Here is a 26,831-nt window from a genome sequence, read left to right on the forward strand (position 1 = left end):
ATCAACACGGACCTATACATAAAGTATCTACTTGCAGATGCACGAGTCCTTATGATTTTTTTTGGTCCTGATATGAATTGAAATACTTTGATCGCCCTTGTGTTATCACGACGCTACTGATAAAAATGTGTGGATTGTTGACACTCGACGAACACTAACTTTGAATGTGACCTACTTCAATATAATTTTGTTACGATCTCATTTGAAAATATTGGAATAGTAATAGTTATTTAGAAGAAAAAAATGTTTACAAATGAGGAATATTAAACAAAAAGGTATTATACAATTATATCGATCAATTTACTTACATTTAATTTCCTTAAATTTAAGTCTATTGTCGGCATGCGACCAGCGCAGATCATGGTCAGCCGACTTGTCCGTCCAGTTTGAACATGGTCTGCACTCTTCGCTATTCAATTAATTATTTTAATTTTTTTCTCCTAAAATTGATTAATGGTTTTGCCTAGATTAAAAGATAAACAGACTGTTTAAGATATTTGATGAAGTAAGGGTTATTAATGTTTAACATTTTAGATAATATTTCTTACACACGACTCATTCACCAGGCTTTCAGATAAATATACTTGTAGTCTATAGTGCAAAGTTTATAGAGTTTGGCAGGTTAATGTATATTGATCCAGCATGTTTCTATTTTAAACTTGCGACAGGAATTAACCATATGGGCCAGAATATTAGAGCACTTGCTGGTCCTGTGTTCATATCTTCATCAGCGGTGAAGAAGTGTCATGCTGCCTTTTTCGGACAAAGTCCGTCTGTCATAAGTTTGACTTCCTGTAAAATTAAAAGGGAAGGGCTGAATATAAGAAAAAATTTCATTGGTAATTTAAAAATCATAATCTGAAAACGGTGAATCTCATTGGTCAATCTTAAATAAAATGTAAAGGACAGTTCTAACCATTCTAAAATAAAATGTAAATGATAGTTCGAACCATTCTAAAATGAAATATTAAGGATAGCTCTAAGATAAAATGTAAGTGATAGTTTTGCCACTGTAAAAAAATGTAAAGGATAGTTCTAAAATAAATTGTACAGGAATGAGGATAGTTCTTCAACTTTTAGATTAACTTGTACATGATAACAAAATTTATAAAGTCAAACTTAAAAAAAGTAAAAGGGACACCTTAAATAGAAGTTGTCCTACTTTGAAAAATAATCAATATCAATATGTTATAATTTAATTTCAATGTTTACAAATGGGTTTTTCTTAGCTACAAGAAATAGTTATTATGATATTGTTATGCAAACATTGCTAACATTTCTTTTTGTATTTAAAACTTAGAAATAACATATAATTTTGCATGTTAACCTGTTTTACTTCGGCCAAATATCTTTATAAAGGTACTTCTTGTTTTTTTATACATGTACAATCTCATTATTCATTGGTGGTAGTTAGGAGGCGGTGACAATTGCATCCATGACAGTATTTATTACCTAAGCAACACTGTATGATTATAGTTTTCGGTGATAATTCTGTTTAAAATGCAACATTTATTGTTTTGCCGTTATAAAAAGCTATAAAATCTAGAAATGACAATTTTTAAATTCATTATGATATATGTCTCAAGAAATATTTATTTTCTTCTTTGTTTTAATTTAGTGCCACACATTTAGCAATTTGTCGGTTAATTTTTTACTTATTATGACATAATAAGGCGTTTACTAGTTAGGTAGTAAGTTAGTTAGTTCGTTGGCAGATTTTGCTTAAACTTACAGGGATGAACAACCTTAATGTGTAGATGGTAGAAAAGGAAGGAATTTTCGCTGCGACCAAATTTAAAAGATTATGGCCCTTTGTTGATTTTTTCACTATATACAATATAGAAATTTTGTGAACGCAACTCCTCTTAAACCGGATGGCAGATTTTGCTTAACTTCCAGGGATGAACAGCTTTAATGTGTAGATGGTAGTAAAGGAAGGAATTTTGCTGTGACCAAATTTAACAGAATTATGGCCCTTTGTTGATTTTTTCACTATATACGATATAAATAATTGAACATATAAATTTTACATTTGCAATTTAATTTACATGTACATAAGGTTACCTGTAGATCATTTGAGGTATATGTACAGAAATGAAACAGTGGAATGAAAAAGTTCCACATAAAAATCTTACATACAGATATGCATGCTCTTGTTTACGAGCACATCTGCACAGTGGGGGCATCCGTGTCCTTTGGATACAGTTCTAGTTTTTTTTATTATTTCAGATTGATAATGCTCTCCAGTGAAGACGACATCGATTTGCGTATTCGGCAGCGTAACCATGGTAGCCGACGGCGAGATGGAGCTGGACACGACGGAAGAGCATTGTGTGCCCCATGTTATATCGTCTGCTTTTTACTATGCCTTACAAAGATGAAAACGAGAACCAGAATTACATTGACATGGTTTTACGTAATAATTTGCGCATGCGTTTCTGGTGGTCTAGTTGCGAAGTATCACTATAGGAACGAACTGACCGCGTCTCCTGGAGACATGAGAAAAATCGACATGGTCTCCGCATCCTTTTGTGAAACAGTGACGGTTAAATCTTCCGCGCCTGTAAATATAATAAAATTCTTTAAAACGCCTAAAATAAAGAAGTTATCCGAAGTAAAATATCATAGAGTTTCAACTTCTTTGAATAATTTGGATGAATACCAGTACTGGGGTTTCTATCTTTTAAAGGGGTCAACAATGACTGCTCGTGTACATGTATGTGGTCGTGCATATCTTTATAAAATTGTTGGAAAGGATAAACTAGACAAATGGATAGCCGGATCTGATAGGAAAAGTTATGATGGTTCCCGTGTTGTGAATGAGTGTACGTCAGACATGTATAGTCCAACAGTTATAGAAATTACAGCAACTGAATCAGCGCAATATTACTTGCTTTTCTATAATTCGTTACTAAGCAACGAGCAATTAACTAATATCAACGTTGACTTTATGTTACAAAGGAAGTACTACGGCATTTTTCCAAATGTGTCAACGATAAAGTGTTTAGCTTCTAGGGAATGCACAGTGTCTTTAGCCCCTGAATCTAAGGAGACCATTGTTTACTACGTGCCAGACAATGAGGAGATGGCCGATATATCTGTTATAAGCATGTGCAAACCAAGAGTATATATGTATATTCTAATATTCGGTGTGTTACCGTTTCTTATTGGCTCTTTATTCACGTGTGTTATATTGAAATTTGCGCGTAAACGTAACAGAGAAAGGGAAAGACGGGAATCAAGAATATTCACTGTTTCTGGTAATGAAGACGGTAGTACTAATGCATTTACAAATCCGAACTTCCACTTGCAATTAAGCCCTCCAAGTTACGACGAAGTACAAGCAACAAGTTCTGCAGGCTTTTCCGATGCGCCTCCCAGTTACGATGAAGCTATTCGACATAGTATTAATAACAACTGTAACCATGGTAACAACGACAATAACAACAAAGACCATGCTAGGTAGCACTATTGAAACAAAGTTTGACCAGCTAATCTATTTCTGTGATACCCATTGATCTTTATAATTCATTATAATCATTGTTTATCGCTTTTGCGACTCCGTACAAATGGTATTGCACGGTCGTGCATATATTTTGCGAAGAATATTCTGGATACAGAAGGATTAGATTTCACAGATCATAACCGTATAAATGGATTAGTGTTTTGTTTTCTAAATAAAACACAGCTTATTTTATGTTTATAACTGGTAGATATCATCACTTGCTTAAAGAATAAAAGAAAAAAAACCCTTCTCAAGTAGGCCTACAGTACACGTAAAACTTTAAAGAAAGGACAGTTTTATGGAAGGGATTATCCGCCACTCTAATTAATATGAATACATTGTAATTAATATGAAGACATTCTTATTATTTTGAAGACATTCTTATTGATAGGAAGACATTATTATTATTATGAAAACATTATTATTAATATGAAGACATTATTATTAATACGTTGTAATCATTATGCAATATTAAGATGTTGTACTTGCTGACGTAACTCGAATTCTTATTGAAATATGCGAATATTCAATTTACACTTCAGTTCTAAGGCTGTAAACATGCAAACTATAATTAGATATTTAATTTGCTGGCTTTCAAATATTGTTCCCTTATTTGAATTTGCTTTCTAAAATTAATTTGACACACATTTTATTCTTACAGTGTTTCAGTATTTATTTTACAAACATCATGGTAATTTTAGTCCCATGCTGACATTGTGTATCATGTATTCGAAACAGCAGTTTGCATAGCACACTAAGAGTTTCGAAGTATAATTCAAAATTAATAAGGTTATTTTAAAGCGCTAGAATTGGCCCTTTTAATCAACGGGGAATAACTGGTAAAAATGTTAAAATAATAACCGCTCCCTGACCGGTGTTCACAAATCTGATACTACGAAAACTAATCCGATCATGTGGAGGTTAATGACTACCAAATATTCCCCCAATATATAACGTATAGTAAAAAGGCCAAGTTTGAGGCAAAATATCTCAAAATCCGCCGCATACAGTATGCCACATGCATACTTTTTCTGAAAGATCTTCAAAAATGAGTTGATTTAAAAAATAAAAATGACAGTTGCTCATTGTGCAAGAGAGAACATGTTCGTTGTTGTTATATATAGAGCTAGTAACAGCTTTTTTCAAGGCAGAGTATCAAGATGTTAGATCGGATCTTTTCCATGAGGTGATTTTTACGTCTGCACCGAAAGGGATCAGTTAGTATTAAACAGCGAAAACGCACTACAAAAATTGGTTCCCCGCTTCGTTTTTTGATAGGTAGAAGACCCCTATTGATGTTGGGGTCACAAGGTCAAGGTCACTATTACCTTAAAACTGAAAAGAGTTTCCGGGGAATAACTTAAGTTCCATTTGGACCACAATATTCATATAGGAGGATTGTTATTTGAAGGAGGTACTACTTTATTTAATTCCAAAGTCTTACAAATGCTTCATCTTTACTAAAAAAAATCACTTTCGGGTATATAATGCTCCGCCTAGCGGTGCTCTTGTTGTTATATTAAATACCAACCATATTTAAACGATTAATTGTATTAGTTTTGACGAAGTATAGAGAATTAAAAGCACATATATATGTATAAGTTAGATAAAAAATGCGTTTCTTGATGTATATATACGTACTTCATTATGACCACTAACATTACACATTTTGTGTAGGATCTTTTAATTTTACATGCTTATAATTATTTCCTAAAAGAAATAATTTTATGTATTTCATTATCACATTGTCTTTGCAAAATACAATATAATCAAAATTACACAATAAAAATTAAGACAATTTTACATGGAACATCGCATCACATATAATATCAATGCTTCTATTTCCTTTTTCTTTATTGTCATGTCCTTTACAAAGACAACACAACGCCACAGGTCCTGTGTTTTTGTTGTTGTTCTTTTCTTTTTAAATAAACATGCTAAAGGAACTCCGCCGAGGCGAAGAAGTCTAAAACCCTTTTTTTAAAAAAAAAAAAAAACATCAACCAGGACACTTTAAACTAAAACAATGAGCAAAATATGATATAAAGAAATATATACTGGTTGGGGAGATAACTCCGACGCATAGATAACACCGACCATTGATAAATATTTTTGTTTTAACTTTGTTTTTCAAGAAACAAGCTAGATCACCTAGAATTATATAAGCAGGACATAATATGTTGATAATTTTAAAGTTAGTAAACCTTTTAGTGTGTAACAAATAACATTAAACCGTTTGTACACACAAACTGTCCCTAAACGTTTTTTTTACTAAATTACAATAAGGTACATTGTAGTTAGAATTGTCTTGTTCACAGACCGCCGACTTGGGTAACAAGTTTGAAAAACAATTGAAGTATCAACAAAAGATATATCAAACAAATAAAATGAAAAATAAATGATTGCTGCTGATCTTCCTGCTATTTTTGACGTAAGATCTTATCTACTGCTGGGAGGTAAAAGACCATGTTTTGGATACCCCAATCAGGGCCTTAAAGAAGTACCAGATTCTATTTCCATAAATAATTCTTGTAGTGTGACATAAAGTATTTGAACCGAACTTTGTTTCGGTGAGTTAAAATTTTAAATATACAAAAAAAAATTAAATTATTGCAAAAAATGTGTGATTTGGTGTCAAAGCGTATGATCTGAAATTTTGCACACACATTTTTTTGGTCAAGACCTTCATCATATTGTACACAAATCTAGAAAAAGTTCTTCCAGATCCGCCAAGTCAAAAAATCTCAGTGGAGTCCCTTTAAAGCTCAAACTGCTCCCGAAACCGGAAGTTATTAAACTTTGCCACCAGTAAAGAACCCAATCGGAACACATCGGCGATTATTCCTTTCTCGAGTTTGACGGAAAGAGCCGACAAGATGCGATTGTAAAGAACTATGACCGTACTGCATATTGTCGTCACTCAATATTTGAATTTTGAAAAATCTTAAAATTCGATCTGAAAGTTCCAAATTCAAAGCTGGTAAAGGTACTGTCCAAATTCAGAAGGTTCATTGTTAACAGTTCAAAATAGCACTAATGAATAACCACAATAGAATAAATAAGACAATAAAAAGATTGTCACTTGTACATTGCTCATGGGGGTATCACGAGCGCATCCCTTTAAAAATAGCAAGATTGATTAAAAAAAATATAGAAGTTTTTCGTAAGCACTGGACTTCGAGCTTCAAGTTTTTCGTAAGCACTGGACTTCGAGCTTCTCCGGAAAGACACGTGTGCTTTTCTCCTTCTGACGTGAGCAATATATTAATGTACATTTGAGACATATATTATAACAATACATGTATTTCCAAAGTTCTTTGCAGCTTTCCCAGTGTCATTTTAACATAAATTATTATAATGTGAACACTATAGTTCCAGTCTCAGTTTCCACGCCCTCCTCGTTTATCGTCCTGCCTTTATTTACACGCTCTCTCTCGTGCTCATCGTGTACATGGGCGTCTGTCGACAATATTTTCTGGAAAATACAATGTACACTTAATTCTATATCAATTAAGTGGAGTAAAATGTTGTGGTCATGCTTAATTAATGTTACAAACAAATTAAAATGTGCAATAGAAAAACAATTTTCCTTTAACAACAATTTAAGCATTAAGCAAGTGTTATTTGCATTAGTGTAGTTGCTTTTCCGGCAGATATATATAAAATATCAAAGACCATGAACATATTCTTAGTTGAGGTTTACGTCGCACCAACACAGTAGACGTCATACGGCGACTATCACGCTTAATTGGCGGAGGAGGACATCATGCAGGTGCCCTCCGTGCATTGTCTTAAGGCACGAACGGACACCTGAGTACGACCATCGACGTTACGTAAGCATGAACATATATATCTTATAAATTACTCTTCATGTTTAAAAAGAAAGACAACCTTGTTTGGAGTTGTGCCTTGACTATCTTGATTTATTCGTACTTTAATGTCTTTAGGAGACACCCTCTCAAGACTTGGTTGTAGCCTAGAATAGTCTCTTACTACATCAAATGTCTGACTCCGACGCATGCCGGCGATACCATTGTTTCTTTGTTGACGACGATATTGAGTCATCGTGTGCTCGTCGTGATCGTGCACCAGATTTTTGTCATGAATTTTAACATGCAAATTCTACAAGCAAAGTTAAATACTAAAATACTAAAGTTTGCTAAGCTCCTCTACATAATAATGTATATTATGATTATTATCAAAAGGTTCATACGTCAAAAATTGCACTGTTTTATGCATGGTATACGAAAATTTCTAGGACGAGCCTTTTCCCGACCCCAACCCGCCCCAGCACTATTTTGTGTACTGTGTACGAAATTTCCTAGGACGAGCCTTTTCTCGACACATCCCTCTACCACCCTCACTCATGGAGTACAATCTTTGCAACACAACACCCGCCGGGGGATAATGACTTTGGTTTAGCTTAGAGGTGTTTCTCCGGATGAATCTAATGTATTTGAAGCATTAGTTTGAAAAATAAAAGGTTCCTGTAATTGTAAAGTGGTAATTCCTCTACAAAGGGTCGCTCTGCAGGGGGTCACACTATAGTTGCAATAAGGCTCGGGTACTCCGCCTGATGACTGTTTCAAACGCCATAAATTCAATTTTGGTATATTTTTTACTAAACTTGCATTATGTGGACGAAATACAAACAAGTCTATTCGGTAACATGCTACTTATTATATCTATATATAAAAAAGGCAAAAGATACTGATTTGCACACTAAATATTAAAAACTATAACATTGCCACTATATTATTATTATCATGGTTTTGCTAATCTAAAATCTGGAAACGGCCTATACTAATTTTAAATACATGTAGTAAAACGTCTATATACCTTATTTTCTACAAGCTGAATAAAGATACTTACGTCTTTAACGTTCTCCAGGGTGTACTTGAAAAACTTGTGAACGTCATCACCATAGGCAAGATTATCCTCAGCGAGCTGCTTTTCAAATCTAGAAACTAAACTCTCTGCAAATAATAAGTTGGGAAAAAAATGGTTGAACACAATAAACACATTTGTTGCAAATACCTGTACTAATGATAAAAGTAACAAGTAACCGAGTAACCGGTGTATTTTACAGTAATTTAAGAGAGTTACACAACAGGAAGTACATGTATGCCAGGGAGTCAGAAAAACTAGTACAACGGACAAGGCACTCATATTCATCAGAGAGCTAGAAATATATATTCCTTTTACTCAACAGAATAAATATTCATTTTTCACAAAAATAGTACCGCTCTGAAGACATTCTGCTCAAATCTCCAATTCTTTAAAATCAGGAATAAGGTGATTATAGAAAAATATATGTAAATCTATAAATAGTACGTACGGTAGCTATCACAGGTTCCTGTACCACTGCTGGAGAAATCGTCGTCACTCTGTCTGTTCGGATTCAGTACATGTTCCAGTTTATGCCTGAAAGTTTCAAATGTTGTAATTAAAGGCTTTCTTTTTACATTGGCCTTTGTTTTATATTGTCATATTATCCACTCGCTAAAAGCAATACTTATTATATACATGTATACAAAAATATATATAGATATCGTTTGTTGTTACATATACTTTTAGAAAAGTTATTTTCCGATCACACGTGCAGTTAATTAAATTGATTGAGAAAAAAAACAAACATAACACTTTAGACATAAAGCTGGGCTATCTTTTGCATTTTGGCAAATCGTACAATTAAACGAAATTGTTATCATAATGATTAAGTATTTTGAATGGAGTCAAAAAACTATTTTCTTTACTATTTGATAGCTTTAACAAAAATTATTAAAATCTTTACATTTTAGGATATTTTTCTTCAAGTGATAAGCATCTTACATATTATCGATTCATGGTTTGTACAGAAAGAAAAATGTATTCATTTCTGAGACTAAATGTGCCTTTAAACTATAGATAAATTATATACAATCTTTCAATAATACTTTATTCAATATCGATTACATCTCTATTATCTACAATAATACTTTACAAGTAACCAAGAAATCTTACAGCATGTCGGAATCGACCTTTGGAAGTTTGGCACCAGAACAATGCAAATTCTTATAATGCTCCCTGAAAAGATGAAAAACACCAACAAATCAATGTTAATTACCAACAACAACAAAAAAACAACACCCCTACCCCACACAAAAAGAAAAACACAAATGAAAAAAAAGAAAAAGAAAAAAAGACATATTAACACGAGTTCGGACTCCTATTTCCTATTTTATAAGTAAAAAAGGTAATCTTGTCATCTAAAGCTAAATAAGTTACATGTTTATATAGTTTGTAAAGCGCTATTAAAAAAAGAAAGGATTAGCTTTTCAAAGTAATAAGATTAAGAAGAAGGTTGATTTCGATTTCAATATTTGCTACTTTCAATATTTGCTACAATATAAGTCTATTGATGTACAAATGAATGTGAATGAAAAGTTGGCCAAAAAATTATGGGCGTTGCGCTTTAATAAGCATAGACAGTGTAGTAAAAATAAACGATTAGAAACGAATGTTTATTAATAGTAATGAATAACCATGGTAAACAAATATGTACACATGACCTTGCATGTAATGTAGCTATACATTTCGGAGAAGAAAACATCCATTTACGGAAAAAAAATCATGCGAGCACGTATTTTTAATATACATTACTTAGGGCGCCATAAGCGATAGCTGATTGCAATGACAACCCAAGTATTTTTCATTATCAAAACAATAACTGTCAAATAACATAGCACTCGCACGAGAAAAGCATGCCAAAACCGGTTTCTTTACACGAAACGCGGAATTACCAAATCTGTGTTTCATAGAAAGTCCCAGGTCTGCAAAACTGATACAATTTTCATATCAAAGAAAACGTCTTAAATAGTGATTCCTGTTTTAAATTTTGAATTGCAATAAAGATAACCAATAACACATTGCAAATAAAATGGTCTGTCATTGTATTTGATTTTAGTCTTAATGTAAAATCATTTATTGAAACGGTCTTATGTTAGACCTAAAGTTGATTTTATGTCCTATGACTTAGGATACATTAAAAGACTTTCTTCGAAACGCAGTCCCTATGTATACTTTTATGCAAGAATAGTTTTTAATTATTTATGAATATTTTTTTCGTGAAAGGTGAGTTAACCATCAAATGTTAATACAGAATAAATATTTGATGAGTAATAATGAAGCATGTATACTCACTTCATGACAACTTTCTCATAGCATCTTGATATATCACTTAATTCTGTTCTAGTTGCATGTTTAAGAAGTTTTGGTTTGATCAATTTATCATCCAGTTTATCCAGTTTCTTCTGCAATTATAAATATCTAAATCAGTTAGTATGTATGGGTATACTTACATAGTGTTATACATAAGCCAAGATTCAGCTTAAGTATGCATATACAACAGAAACCCTCAAAACCGGGTCTCCACTTATCCGGATTCCTCAGTAAACCGTACATTTCTCATGATCCCGAATTTTCAAAACATCCTACGAGTTGTCGTTCAGCCGGGTCCTCAATTTTTCTTTTCGTGTAATAGACTCCTTCCTGAACAATAAAGCTAATGCTTTTCTTTTAAGAGAAATTTCCGTGAATTGTTCACCCCTTTGGAGCCTACACACTGGTTTCGAGCTTCGTAAGAATGTCCTCCATTTTGTTATCATGCGGTATTAAATTTTGATTCCATTTTGATTGGCTTATGACAGGCGTTATATGGCTAGAAATCGACAATGTCGCCGTTCAGAACAGAACGGACGGCAATAAGGAGCCACAGAAAGCAACAGTTCATGTTATTCAGTCTTATTTGCATTTTAATGTTCATCCCTTTCCCATACAAAATTATCATTTTGGAATTAAAGGGGATTTGTTCTCATACTAATAAATCTATGAAGGTAACAGTAAAAAGATAGTTTGGTGGACTTTTAAGTTTTAATCGTTGCGTCGGTTATTTTTGTTCTGAATTGGTCGATTTTCCCCGATATTCCATAAAATAAAAATACATGTATTAAACAGAGGAAAATATCATAAACGGATGAGGATAAGAAAATTAATGAGAATAAGAAAATGGATGAGAATAAGACGAATAATGAGAATAAGAAAACGGTTAATTACTTTTATATGATGGTCTCCTGTTGTATAACCAACAATTTGTTCAACACCGGCTAGGATGTAATCAAATACCTGTAATAAAAATGTTTTTATTGTAAATTAATATAGTTAATACAGACACCTGACCAGTGGTGGTGGCAGTGGCAGTTTTTACTCTGGATCACGGAAGTTTTCACTGCGAATGACGGAAGTAAGCTCATTGAATTTACCAGAGCACAGTTTAGCCATCCTGGGCATGCTGTAAAGCATTTTACCTGTACAAGTTGCCTTCACTTTCGCAAGGAACTGATAACTTCTGTACATACATCCTAGGAAGAAAGCCAAATAAATATGTGTTGAAAATATTCTACGAAGCCATATTCAGAACCGTTTATACTCCTTCATACAATATATGTGACCAAACCTATTAGATTCCAATGTCTAATGTATACGGTAAATAGTATTATATTATTTGAATGCATTGGACATTCTGTATTTCAATAAAATGTCAATATGAATAAACTTAAACATGCATTGTTAATTAACATATTTGTCGTCTTTCTTTTTTTCCAATCCTAAATGAGAAACCGATTGGTTGACTGGAGAAAATTATGGTACCCTAAATGTGCTTAATTTTACCACTTTGCTATCTTATATAAACAATTCTATTATATGTTGTTTCAGCAAAACCGTAACACATTTTCAGCAACCAACTTATAGTCCTTATCCTGGAAAAGCCGAAAGAAATATTAGCCTTTGCCACAAGTACAGAGCTAGGCAGGCCTGTACATCCGTTCAGACATTGCACGACTGGTAGCTCGATAGTTGTATTTTGATATACTGAAAATCTATGTACGTTTTAAAAGTAATTATATACGTGATAACGACACATTTTCTGCTATTTCATGAATAGCGGTGTATGGCCCCTTAGTTCGACCATTTACATGCATAAATATAAGATTCTTACATGGGATGCTAGCTCTCTATTGAGATTCATTTCCGGGTCACCTTCTGCAAGTTTCACACGTAGTTTCTTCACAAGCCATTTTATAGTACCACCCTGTACATAAAAAATATCAAACACCATTCAATACATTACAAAATTCAGTCATTTTTAAAACAAAGTTTTATACAGATAAAGATATGTTTTATTTTACTTATGTGCCCGAAGTAATACATGGAAGGACACTGGTGGTCTTTCTTCGTCTGACTATAGTGATGTTCTAAAGATTTTTTCTTTTTCTTTTTTATTTTAAAGATATTGGTTTAATAATCACCATGTCAGGTTTAATTGTTGATTTATATAAACAAACAGATTTGATGTAAGTTTCATTTTTCTGAAAATTTAATTGAAATGAAGAGAAAATGACACCAGTTTATTTTCCAAAATGACCAAAATATTTAACATATCAATCAAATAATTAAATACCAGACAAATATATGTATGCGTACGCAGTAATTCATCCTCACAAAAGTAATGCATTGATAAATTATACATTGATAAATTATTTTCGTTTTCCTAAATCGACAAAATTGATTAAAACTGTTGTCAAGCGAATTACATGAAAAGTACAAACATTTAAAGGGACTCCACTGAGTTTTTTTGACATGATGGGATGGGAATGGAAATTATTTTTCAGATAAATATTCTATTTGATGTAAGAAATGACCCAAAATTGAAAAGCGTTCTAACGCTTTTCAATCAAATCGAGATTTGTTTGTTTGTTTTGCGTTTTACGTCACACCGACACAGTATAGGTCATTTGGCGACGTTCCAGCTTTACTGGTTGAGGAAGACCTCAGGTGCCCTTCCGTGCATTATTTCAGGCACGAATGGGCACCTGAGTAGAACCACCGACGTTCCGTAAGCTAGCTGGATAGCTTCCTCACATGACAGAATCCAAAGTCCCGACGGGATTCGAACCCACAGCGGTGAAGAGCAAGTGGTTTGAAGTCAACGACCTTAACCACTCGGCCACGGAAACGCCCCTACCTCAAATCGAGATATGTATAGCACAAAAATGCGATTTTCAATTTATTTCTGATTATATTTCTACAATATCTTTTGGAACATCTTTCTATCTAAAATTCCACAGCTGATCTATGTAAGAAATTCAAATGTTATGATTTTAGGCCTCAGTGGAGTTCCTTTAAAAAATGCTTATTACATACACAATAAATTATATGTATAAATTTACCTGCACAAATACAGTAAAGAATATTATGAAGAGTGTAGTGGTGACAAACAAGTTCTTCATAGGAACGTGAGACTCGTCTATCAGAGCCACCAGCGAGAAACAAACTGCCCCTCTTAGTCCTCCATAACTCTACAAACGTTAAAGATACCAGTTAGTGTTTGGTTGTTTGGTTTTACGGCATTCAAACACAGTTAAGGTCATATGGCGCCAGTTAGTGTTACCAAAATACGTAAAAATTCCTTATAAAGTAATTGACAAATGTACATTTTATGTATGACTAAGTCTAAAACCTTCAGAGTATATTTATGTACGTCGTACATTTCTTTAAAATTTACTAACATTTCTAACTCAATGATGGATTTGTATAAATAGTCAAATGCATGTTATATAAATAAAATGGGACGACTAAAGAATGATTGTAAATGTTGCCTGTTTGATTTGAATGAGTCTGTTAACGGACTATAGTGGTAAACGCAGTCTGCTGTTCACCCCCTAGCACCGACTTAAGCAGAATCTAACATTATATGTGCATATAGTTTAATTAAGTATAAGATGTGTGCAAAGTCAACTACAAAAAGAACCACACTTACAATCATAAACATTTCGTCGAGTCTTATTTTCCGAACTCTTCCAGCTGAAAATTTATTGAGGCAAGCGGACAGGCTGTAGGTCACTGTAAGTAAGTAAGTAGAATGTATTTTACATGCACATAATCCATATTACATGTATGAAGATAATGACATATTGAACAGGCTTATTATTAAAAGTGATATTTTAAATCGTTTCTGTTGGATGCCTTGTATTCCACACAATAGCTCTCAAACATTACAATGTCTTTTATGGGCAAAATCACGAACTTATTTTGGGTCCTGCTGGGCTCCTTGCCAGTGGTCTTCTGTTGCTGGGTCGTATGTGGGTTGCGTTCATTGAACGCCGTCCTTCCTTGTTGATCTTGTTTTCATACTTAATGCCCATGAATTAATGTATTTATGTGTAGTGTTTTTTTTAAAAAAACTTTTCTTATATTTGCTTGTTTAAACATGTTTTCGTTTCTATATCTTACAATACTTAAGGGACGGACAGTTGCTAATATTGTTCAATCCTATGTCCTTCGTTAAAATTGTTGTTATATGTAAAATAATGTTCTTTAATTGTATTCAAAGAGCAATAAAACATTATTAAACTTAGATTTGCTTTGTTACAATTTTTATGTTTTCTATATAAAGATTCACTCCTATATAAAAATGTGTAGATACCTATAAATCTGTAAACAATACAGAAGAGGAGAGCCCAAAGAGAAAACCCTGTCTTCCAGTCATAGTCAAGGTTGATAGTTACAATTCCAAGGTCCAGGAAAACGATTATCTCACTTGCATTCCTGGAATGTATTGGAAACAGTCAATTATTACAAGTAATTGTGAGGTCTTGTCCATTAGAGACATTTAAACAGTGTGTTATTAATTCAAAAGTGTTATCAACTGTTAAAATTGGTCGACATACCTCACGACAGTACCATTGGCAACGCTAGGAAGTTTTTACCGTGTATAGCCTTTGGAGTTTAGTTAAATATAAATAAACATAATGTCCCTTGTATTTCTCCCGATAGTTACTTTAGCCATTTTCTGCTTTAAGGTAGCGTTCCTCTGTGTCACTTTCATTTTTTAGTTCTTGTTCGTGGTTTTTGTTCGTTTACTATGTTTAGAAATTCGGAGTAGTTGACTTTACGTATATGAATTGAATTATTGTCGCAAGTGTGTTAGAAAACAAAAGAACAGAAATCTTCATGTACCAAAACTTAAATGAATAAAAGTTGTCAAACTTAAAATAATTAAAACCATTAATCATACAATGTTCTAGCTTTTGATGTATACAAACATTTTATGTAGACATTCCAGCCCTACTAATATAAACAATCCAACTCCACTAGCAAATAACTATAAAATACCTACGCCATTACTTTGGATAGAAATTTGATTGCAAGCCTTGATTTCTTGGTGACATTATGGAACGTGTAATGGGCCTGTACAATTCCACAAGTTATAATACTTATGATGCCAGAAAACTCGAACATATCAGACAACACGTATGACATGTAGGCAAACCCGAATACGATTAGGGGCTCAACAACTGAAAACATCAGAGAACATATTGAAATAAATCAACTCTATTTATACGAAAATACAAAAGAAACACCTCCAGTGAGGTCCAAAAGTCTGCAAACATAAAATTTTAATCTCATTCAACTATCAGCTAAGCCATATAAGAAGGCTTGCCTCAGAATTCATGCTTTTCATGAAAATTTTATTATTTTGAAGTTAACAAAGAAAACAATTCACAAATTACATACGTCACCAAAAATGACATAAAGAAAATACCAGAAAAAGTCAACATATGCAAAAATAGCCCCTACTGCTTAATTACGCAGTAGAGATATGGTGATAAATACTGGAAAATTCAATGCACTTTTATCAATTAAAATTGTTGAGATTTTTTTTTCAAAGGTACTTTTTTTGTGTGTGAAAGAATGTAAACAATTACCAAATGTTCATTCATGTATATACATATACTCTTAAAGAGTATACTTAAACGTTAACAATTGTAATTAAATATTTTAAATTATTTTAAAAACTAATTATTTATTAGATTTTTTTATTTAATTTTTGTTTTCAAAAAACCTTTAATAATAATACCAATAATAAAATAATGTATATTTTAGTCTATTTATGAACTAAATAAAACAAAACACTTTACACTATTGACCTTTTTTAATAATCTAAATTCTTGACATCCAATCAATTTTCAATACATGATGTATCTGAAAATACATACCCTTCACTGAGTTTGTAAACTTTGTAATAAATGATGACATCATTCCACATACAACACCAATTAGCACCCCAAATATCACAACAACAAAAAACTTGGCGATTCCTAGGAATATCTGAAATAATAATTGTAGTGTTCATTAAATGAAGTTAGCTATTTCAAATAATAACAGTTTCGTACATTAAATTAAGTTTGCTGTTTCAGAGAATAATGTATGATTCTAGTTAACAGTTTGTTGTTTTTTTTTCATTTAAAATAGTAATGGTATTTGAATAAGATATCTTAAAGGCACTTAAAGCCTTTTTCCAAAGAAAGCAACATAAGAAAAACAGGATTCAAGTAAAATTGGCCAATCAGTAACTTAAGAATACTATAGTACACCAAAATTATAAAGCTTTTGAGAAATAAAAATGAAAGCATTTCTGAGGCATAATGGCTATTAAACAGTGAATATACTAGGCTAAAAATGGCATAAAATCAAGAATAATGTCAACACCAAAACAAGGTTTTCTCATAACCAAGAGATAATAAAATCATTCCCGAATACCCTTTGTTTTTGTATAAAAAAACAAAATCAAAGCAATAAAAGCATTTTTACCTGACCAACTGTTATTTCAGGCATTGTTATAAATATTTGCATCACGTCATAAAGTACAACAGTCACACCATCTGAAACAATAGAAAAATATTTCAAACTAGTTTATAAATACTATTAAAGCCAAAATGAATTTTGACAGATTATATGGCCAAATTTAACTTTTGTAAGCTTATATACCACGAGCACACAGGCAAGGATTATATGGCAAGCAGCCGTTTATAAAAGAAGAAGAAGAAGAAGAAGAAGAAGAAGAAAAGTTTATTTCTAAATTGTGTGCATAAAGTACCTTATTGTTTCAAGAAATAATATAATAAAATGACCGGTAATAATGTCACAATGATTAGGTACTAATATTTAAAAAAAACACGACCATATAACATATCGTATTCCTAATATCGAATTCATAATATTGCACTATTGTTTTATTTGGTTTGATAAAAAAATACAACCTTGCACTGGCGGTTTATATAGATGATATAAACATCATTATTTTCCAATAAAAATCGAGGTTATAAACGTGAAATACTATATATATTTTATTTCTAATTGGCCGAGATAACAGCTACAATATCCTATATAAATATATACAGTATTCATGTATTCAATCATTATTTTCTTATCTGAGACGGGTTTTTGAATAAAATATTATGATTAAATTTTGACTAAATCTAAATAAAACAGACCAGAAACTTATTATTGGGATCGAAATTTATTATAAGAACCGAATTTTATCATTTTGCACGAAATTTACCATTCCGATCGAAACAAGAACAGGTATGCAAAAGTTAAAAAGAAATATACTCAGAATTAAATTGAAAATCATGTTCAAAAGACCGATCGGAACTCAAAACATCTATATGCCTTTTGCCTTTCTTGTTTCCACAATTAAATTGTCAGGGAATGATCTTAAATCTTTGTATATAAAATAAATTGTCCAGACGTAATGTAACATTAATCTCGAAAAAAAACTATTGCCAGTCTCGTCATATAAAACAACCTTAGTGGAGTGATTTATTAGATTTTAATCATCTACTAAAAATGCAAATAAACGAGTTCAGGCGCGCAGGAATATAACTACTAAAAGCCATAAATAAATGGAAAAAGGAAGTGTTTGAACAGAACATAGTGATAATAACTGCAGATATATAAAATATATACACCATGAAAACCACGATGTCTGTATGTTTTTGAGAACTGATCATATCTTTTACAAACTCAAAACTTTTTGCAAGTACATGAGTATACAATGCAACTATTTTATATACAAATAAACATGACATGGTATTTTATTTTTGTTTTAGAGTAAATTTTTTTATGTAGTTAAAAATAAGTCATAGTGTATTTAGAAAATAGTAAAGATAAGAAGATTGAAAAGGTAAAAAGGGGAAATTAGGGCGTGTATAATTTTGAAGATATTTTCATCGCTTTAAACATGGGCTATCAAACAGTGGACAAAAAAAAATTACCTTGAAAAGTTAAAATATACTATATACTTGTGTATTTACTTTTCAAATACGTGAATGCAGAAGCGTCTGCGATTTTTTTTTCCATCTTACTTGACATACATGACTATAATTCACACATGATAGCTTCATGATAGCGTGATATATTCACGCGTGAACCCAGATTTTTTTCTCAGTTCTCTTTAAAGTCATCGTTATTCATTGGCGTTTTGTTGAAAATGCATATGCAAATAATCCTTTAGAAGACTTTGTTATTATAGCATAATCTAGAATAAGTTTTGTTAAGCTTAGATCATGTTATGTAATCAGCATGTTTTGTGAAAGCCCATCTTATGAAAGGACCTTTCTTGTCGATTTAAACATGCGAAATCTTCTCATTCATTTAATTTATTTGAGTTCGTTCAAACTTTAGTAATTTATTGAATTTAATAAATAATCACCGTTGAGAAGTGATTCACCAAAAACCAGGAAGTACAACATGTTGTTAACACCGACCTCTTGGAACACAGCTAATACCTAGAATAAAATAAAATATAAATATTTGATTTTATATGAAAAATAGATTGATATTGAAATGGTGAGAGAAAATTGAAATTGAAAAAAAGAAATAAATCAAATGGTGAGATGAGAGAGAAAAAAACCTTTCTGAAGAAACAGAGAAAAAATAGACAAGGTTGTTGTAAATATTGATTGTTTTTATTAAGAAATAAAAAAAACCGCGATAATTTGCATTTTTACTAACTGCTTAACTGATTGGCATTTTAATTAATGACAAATTTGATACACATAATTTGATCATTTATCAATAAGTCCAAAAAATATGTTAGCTTTGTAGAAAAAAATGACAAATGACAAATGTAAAAAAAAAATGTTAGCCATGCGTACTGAATATTTGTAACGATATATAACCATTAAACCCATGCAACAGGATATAACTGGTCATAAATTTTAGATAAGTTTTTTTTCTATCACTTTAATTTATTATCTTTGCTTTTGTCTGTGTCAAGATTAAGTGTAATTTTTAGTATAAATTAACGAAAAATGTCAATGTCAACAAGTACGTACTGCTACAGGGTCAACGGCAACAATTAAGGCAGCAAACAGGAGCATCTGTACAAAAGAAGTGTGCACGTCTTCCATTGCCCCTACCATATATAGTCCATACATGCTTAAACCTAGAACATAATAAACTCAGTCTGAACTACAATAGCAAGGCAAAGGCTAAGAATAAATCTAAAAGCGCAAAATTTGAAAAAGAGCAAGATCAACAAGGAAGGTGGCGTTCATGGAACGCATCCACCATACAAACCAGAAGGACCATCGGCAAGGAGCCTAGTAAGACACCAAACAAAAGCAGGACAGACAACAAGGCACAGCACAGATCGGGTGTGTATTTAAATAGTACAGAATAGGAAAGATCATTTGACTTTATGCAACATTAATATCTCAAACTATAACTGCAAGACCATATTGAATAATCTACCATTCTTAGTACAGATGTACGAGTATTTTGTTCAAGGCAATGGAGAAATAATTTTGATATTCAAGTTGATAAGTTAAGTGCATACTTACCAATTAAGAAACAATTAAGAACTGTTCCCTGAAAGAAGATATCAATGAAATGAATAAATTGTTCACAGTAGTAAAAATTAAACATTTAACAGTATTTATACCAGATATAGATTTCTATATACCTCTTTTGAAACTTATTCTGTACAGAATTAAAGACCTAAGTGTACAATTGTTACCAAACCAAATTCAATATTAATGCCATTGATCAATTACCCAAAAGAAAAAATGCATGATAAATACACGCTCTATTGCAAATCGTCATACAGGAACTTAAATCTTAGTATAAAATACGCATGTTTAAGCCCCTCGTGGCTGAGGGGTTGCCCTTAACGGTAGAGGCATAAGATTTGCAGTCACCGTTTATCCCTGCGTGATCTTAGAATCGTTTAAATGGCTCCGAATAACTGCAGTCTATGCATCTCTCTCCAGCAGGTATAGTGGTTTTGATGCCCTAGTGTTGCTTTAAACAATCAAACAAGCGCATATTTTAAATGATATATCTGTTTTCTAAATACATTTGTTCCTCACCAGTACAGCAAAGAGGATAACCCCACCAATGTTCTCCGCAAACGTACGATCATACAGACTGTATGCTGCTTCCAAGATAATTCTACAAGCAAAGATCTCAGACATATTATATTACCATTGTGTTATATGACCATTCATAATGGTCACTGTACAAAAAGACTAATGTGAATAGCATTTATTCAAAGTCTTAAAATTCTAATTTGTTAATATATGAATAAAAGTTTGTGAATTTTGAATATGAATAAGCCTAAGAAAAATTATAAATATTGAAAGGCTAAAATTTGTTACATAATTATTCATTGTATTTTTGTCATGAATATTGTTTAAAACTAGCATTGTATAATACAACATGATAATCTTCAAATACGTACATTACAGTAATCAGGACAAATAATGAAGAATATTTGTATTAAAATCCAAAGCCATTGAAAGAAAAAAAGAAACGTGCAAGTTGAATTGCCGTAAAATGTTTGTTGATTTTATTACATAATAATTTTGCCTTACCATGGTGTAAAAACATTAATTGTGTAAAAAATCTTTGCTTTTTTTAAGTGTATTTCTTACCAAATTAGAATTATGTTAATTTAAATGAATGTTTGTTTTGAAAGTAAACATGAAAAGAAATTTGAAATATTTGAATTTTTGGTGAAAATGCAAAACTTACGGAGGTAAAAGGTACATAAAGAATAGGTTAGGTTCGTACAGCTTAACGTCTTTTGTAACACCAGTATAACTATAATACAAAGCAAGATATAAAAAATTAATAAAAAGACTTAAAAATATCATATAACATATAAAGTAATGATTTTATCCATTTTTTTACAGGAGAATGTGCATTGATAAAGAAATATTATGCTCATGTTTTGGTAAAATTTTGTTATTGCCGAAATTTTTTGAAATCTAGTATATTTTTACTGAAACTGCATTCGCTCTTACTGGTCAAGTTAAATTGTCTAGTAAAAGAGGGTGCAGTTTCCAAATAAAAGTTTGTGCAACTTCTTATTCAAATTAGACATATTCAATATGAATTTCATAGATTTCAATAAATTTCTTAAAAAACAAAACATTTTACCTAAAGATTAGTATATAACATATTTCAGTTAACTTTCACATCATTTATTTTTACATGACTAGCTTGAAGCATTGGACAAAAGTGTGATAGAGTATGAAGCAACATTTCCACTTTGTATCCGAATTCACTTAGAGATTTGTGAAAACTAGAAAACTTGTCATTGAAGTAAGAAATGTGTTGCAAAAGAGAATTTTTTTGATTTTGAGATATCCAAACTGAAACGGCTAAACAGAGAAATCGTTATCAAAAGTTTAGCAGTAGATCAGAGATGTAAAAAGATAAGGAGATTGAAATACTTACTAAAGAATTAGTCCGGAAATGACGCCAAGTACAATCAGAACGCTGTAAACCAACAAGATTATCTAATATTAACTATTAAATAGAACCCTTAATATTAAAACAACATAAACAACAACAACAACAAAAACCTAAAACACTGTTGATTTAAAAGCAATAAAGAATCAATATTTTGGTTATAAAAACAATAATAATTATTTAAATAGTTTCAAGTTCATTGAACAAAACACAATTTTATTGTCGTATTTATATATTATAAGAAAGAATGGCAAAGTAACTATTTTTTCTTCAAATTTTGAAACAGTGGGTAGAATAAAACAAATACATTATACATGCAATTCGTAACTATCACTCAGAAAATTTATTTTGCTTCATGCTCGATTCAATCAGTCTATGTACTGAATAAAAAATTACCAAATTGCATTTTAACATTAAATTTTGCATCATACTAAAATGATTTTGACTGCAACAGCAAAATATGGAATTCAACCAAAAACATAAGTGAGAATAAAAAAAGGAACCTTATCCTTAAAGTGTCTTTCAAACCTACTTCAAGTGAACTGATCTATAATGTAAGGTCTGTAGCACAACTAATAAGTACCTTGACAGTATTTTATATCAGACATGAAAGAAAAGTATATGTGTGTTAATTAATATGATTCGATGCTACATACAGCAGGTAAAATGTTCGAAAACAGAATATCATGTTTCATCATATAACTTGGCCATTCTATATAACTTTTTTTCAATAACAATTTTTAAGCAATATTTTATAAGAAAATCAAATAGATACCACTTTTTATTTTTATCAATATTTGAAATTTGCGCACTGTAGATCAATTCGCTGTACATTTTCCATAAAAATGTTCATAAAGTTCTAAGTTATTTATGATGACCAAGATGTATACTGAAAAATAATATTTTGTTCTAGAACATAAACCAATATGCTTTAAATGTGAATCTGAAATTCGTAAAAGTTTAAATATTCCATTATTCCTATACATTAAAACAAAATAACAAGAACAAAAAATATCAGTATTTTAAGACTCACCAAGATTCTGGTACCTTCGACGACAGAAAATGTGAGAAGTGGAAAACAAGTTTGCTTAAACCAGCAAATATCAGCACGAGGGTGACTATGAAGGGATATTCCACATCTTTCCAATTTAAAACAATAAGCTCAACCCCTGGATGTTCATGGTCCCACTCTTCTTTACCTCTTTCTTCAACACCGTTATCTGTTGCGTTTTCTAAAGTCGAACTATTTCCTGGCAATGCTTGTGAACTGTCAGTGCCTTGGTTTGCTTTTGTACTTTCTGTTGCGTTTGGATATGCTTCATCGAAAATTGTAGTGTTAACACGAGGTAGATCAGTTGTTGAGTTGTTAGCTAATGGTTGAGAAGTGGTAATAATGCCCTGGCCTGTAGTGTTGAGTATATTTGTTGAATTTGGTGCTTGTGTAGAAGTAACCCTTGCGACAACGACATCCCGATACACTAAGGCAGCCAGCAAAACTATGCTAGTTGTTAGAATACTCGCATTCATCTAAGAAATAAAATACACATCCTTATCATCTCTAATTTAAAGGAACAGTATTTAACAAAGAACTGGTGCCAATTTAAAAAATAAATGAACCAAAGGAATTGAAAAAATGAAACGATTATATGGAACAAAAAGATTTTTTTACCACTAAGTAGTTTTATGTGATTCACAATGTAATCTGTGTTCACAATCGGATGGTTGTGCTGACAGAGAAAATAATTATAAAAATAAATATATAGATAGATAATATTCGATTAACTATGACTATGCTAATTAAGGTGTAGTAAAGAAGAAACTAAAATAACCAAAACAAAAGAAAAAGACCAAACACAAACAACAACAACTTAACAGAACACAACTAAACAACAATAAATGTAATATTCTTGTGGTGCTGTTGAGATGAAAAAGAGATAAGATGAAAAAATTAATAATTACTAGTATTTTTTTTTAAAATATTGAGCTGCAGTGTTAAGATTCAGTTCTGTGTAATTATTATATTTTTTTTTAATCTTTCAAATGCTATAATTTATTCAATCATGTTTACTTTTGTTGTGATGCATTTCATAATTCAACTTTGCTGACATCATTTCTTTGGTTTATAGGTGACAATTGAATAGTACAAAAATAAGATATTCCAATGTATGGTTATTCTATTTATTTCACTATGCATATAGGTCTTAAAATAAAGTTGTTCAAATAATGTCTAGGTCCAGTATCTTATCCCTTTGTTATGCAATCTCAGTATGGTTTGGAGTGGTCATCAGTTTGCATTGAGTAGGTGCATTGTTTTGGAATAGATTGATTTTACAATATTTACTTCCCTTGTCAAAAAATGGCAGCCATTTTGGTGTTCAATATTCTGGGTTTAAAACGTAATGTGCAAAAGGCAATATAAATATTTGATTAAATCATTTTTGTCAAATTATGTTTTCAAATGAAGGAAATTATTATCATTATTATTATCATAATTATCATCAATATCATTAATAGTATCATTATTGTTATTATTATTATTATTGTTATTATGATTATTATTCTTATTACTATCATTATTATCATCTTTATTATTATTATTATTACATGTATTATTATTGCTCTTATTATTATTATTATTTATATTATTATTATTTATTTATTCATTTATTATTAGTATTATAATTATTATTATAATTATCGTTTTTATTATTATTATTATTATTTTTATTTTATTATTAAAGCATCAATATTTTATATTTTGTAAGAGATTTATCATGGAATCTTACGCATGAAATATTTAGTAAACGACCTCCATAAATGGCGGCCACTGGATATTATTTATACATGCTATATGAAAAATATCTAGTATTAATATAACAATGTCCTTGTTAATATCAGAATTATGCCCATACCCCTTACTTATTGCACAATACGTTACACTATAATAATCATTGCTTAAACTACATTTTCTTAGACGACAGCAGTTTTGTCTTTGGACAATTATCACCGTCTTCGAGATAAAATTCCAAGTTAACATCAATAAATTTTGAGAAAAATTATCCTCAACTTTAATTTAAATGTATAATGTGCATTTCTAGCATTCAGGATTATTTTTTAACAACACATTGATGAGCTATCCAGCTATGTTTATCTAATTCCATATATTTGTGCTTGTTCAAACAATCAACATTTACAAACAAGTTTATTGGATATCCCGTTAACACATATGTCCACATAAATCTATTTAAAAATCAATTGCATTATCATATCAATGCACCTTTATCTTAATTTCATTTAAATTAACACAGATATCCCTAAAATCTTAGCAGTTCTTTTTTGTTTTAATTGTATGACTAAAGTCGAATGCACGGGTTCGCTTTCAACCTTTTGTACCTCGCTTTTGTTAACGCCATTCAAGTTATTCTGGAATCAAAATTAAAATGCACTAAGATAAACTTAGATACATGTTTTAGATTAGGATATATATTATACCGATATTAATTAAACAAAGTTTCTGAACGTCACAAGTATCCGATTAAGCCTTTGTTCAATTTATTTCGATTATTCACAAAATGATACATTTGTTTAGTTTACTATATTTAGCAAATGCAATGTTAAATGTACATAACCATAATAAAATACAATATGTTTTAAATTTAGAAACATAATAACACACATTTTTAACCATTGACATTTATATTTATTGATTTGTAACTATTTAATTTTACTCACATTTTACACGTATTGAAACTGCCTTTAATGTTAATTAAAGTACAAAATCCTTTAGAAGTGTCATCACAATATCTTTGAAAATATCTTTGAAAACCGAAAGCCCCTTGAAATATTGTATCTAGCTGTAATAAATTTTGAAGTTTGGGTTATATTTCATACGCCGTAACTACCCGTAACTCACCGTATTTAAAGCGCGTATCGGTTTTCCTTACACAATTGTATCATGCACACGCATCATGCATTTATTTTGTTAATACCCTGATATTGACTAAAATTCGGCAAATATGTTTTCAAAACTGAATGACTTAAGTATTTAAATTTGAAAAGACATGACATGCATGCTGTGGATGTTCTCCATTGGTTAATAGCAGTCACAAATCACTTAATTTCTTATTTAGGAAGGTGCAAATAAAACTAGTTTCTAGGATGTGGTTACACTAATGAATATATTACTTGTAAACAAAAACAAAACAATTACCTGTTTCGAAAGTATCGGAAATATATTATTTTTTTGGCTATATGTTTATAAATAAATCATGCATTTAACTCAACTATATTTAAAAATGCGTACACGATTTTCTAACGTACAATAGTACTAAATATTAAGAAATTAAGATTTTGTAATTTTATTATTTTAATAACATTACATTTAAATATTTCAACGTTTGATTTAGAAATACAAAACAAACACAGTTTTATAATAGTTTAACCATGTCGAACTTATAATATATATTGCCATTTTAAATCTATTCATTCGTTTATTTTGCCCGGTTTTAAGAGCCACATTTCGGAGGTCATGTGTGTAAATCTTGCTTTATTGTAGTAGAAAAAGACTTTTGAAGCCCTTTATTGTATTATTTCAAACAAATGTGAGTGCCAATGTGGCAGAATAACACAATCTGTCGAGTAGCTGAATAGAGCTTATAGCGTCCAAACAAATCGAACTAAAATA

At 31.1% G+C, this 26,831-nt stretch overlaps 2 protein-coding genes across 5 annotated transcripts in view; one reads left to right on the forward strand and one right to left on the reverse strand.

The window, feature by feature from the left end:
• Positions 1-117: 117 nt before the first annotated feature.
• LOC132753831 (uncharacterized) lies at positions 118-5,344 on the forward strand. Its single transcript, XM_060744370.1, has 2 exons — positions 118-275; positions 2,230-5,344. Exon 2 carries the CDS (start codon positions 2,237-2,239, stop codon positions 3,464-3,466), a length of 1,230 nt encoding a protein of 409 aa, XP_060600353.1. The 5' UTR covers positions 118-275; positions 2,230-2,236; the 3' UTR covers positions 3,467-5,344.
• Positions 5,345-5,491: 147 nt separating this feature from the next.
• LOC132753830 (Na(+)/H(+) exchanger protein 7-like) overlaps positions 5,492-26,831 on the reverse strand; it is a 28,654-nt gene continuing 7,314 nt past the window's right edge. Inside the window, exons 1-22 of one of the 4 annotated variants that reach the window (XM_060744367.1) lie at positions 26,061-26,186; positions 23,181-23,674; positions 22,133-22,174; positions 21,425-21,493; positions 20,761-20,842; positions 20,233-20,260; positions 19,726-19,835; positions 19,101-19,176; positions 17,198-17,268; positions 16,603-16,714; positions 15,723-15,900; positions 15,030-15,151; positions 14,364-14,446; positions 13,774-13,902; positions 12,543-12,635; positions 11,600-11,668; positions 10,688-10,797; positions 9,509-9,571; positions 8,844-8,929; positions 8,378-8,481; positions 7,397-7,627; positions 5,492-6,980 (exon numbers count right to left, since the gene is read on the reverse strand). In XM_060744367.1, coding sequence (XP_060600350.1) covers positions 6,858-6,980; positions 7,397-7,627; positions 8,378-8,481; positions 8,844-8,929; positions 9,509-9,571; positions 10,688-10,797; positions 11,600-11,668; positions 12,543-12,635; positions 13,774-13,902; positions 14,364-14,446; positions 15,030-15,151; positions 15,723-15,900; positions 16,603-16,714; positions 17,198-17,268; positions 19,101-19,176; positions 19,726-19,835; positions 20,233-20,260; positions 20,761-20,842; positions 21,425-21,493; positions 22,133-22,174; positions 23,181-23,674 — 2,475 coding nt within the window. In that variant the 5' untranslated portion in view covers positions 26,061-26,186 and the 3' untranslated portion in view covers positions 5,492-6,857. Of the gene's footprint in view, positions 6,981-7,396; positions 7,628-8,377; positions 8,482-8,843; positions 8,930-9,508; positions 9,572-10,687; positions 10,798-11,599; positions 11,669-12,542; positions 12,636-13,773; positions 13,903-14,363; positions 14,447-15,029; positions 15,152-15,722; positions 15,901-16,602; positions 16,715-17,197; positions 17,269-19,100; positions 19,177-19,725; positions 19,836-20,232; positions 20,261-20,760; positions 20,843-21,424; positions 21,494-22,132; positions 22,175-23,180; positions 23,675-25,879; positions 26,187-26,831 lie in introns of those variants that run through there. The other 3 variants (XM_060744366.1, XM_060744368.1, XM_060744369.1) reach the window with 3 other exon arrangements.

The sequence above is a fragment of the Ruditapes philippinarum genome, unplaced genomic scaffold (genome assembly GCF_026571515.1).
Source record: "Ruditapes philippinarum isolate M1 unplaced genomic scaffold, ASM2657151v2 ctg836_1_1_1_1, whole genome shotgun sequence".
In the NCBI taxonomy this organism is placed as follows: Eukaryota; Metazoa; Mollusca; class Bivalvia; order Venerida; family Veneridae; genus Ruditapes; species Ruditapes philippinarum.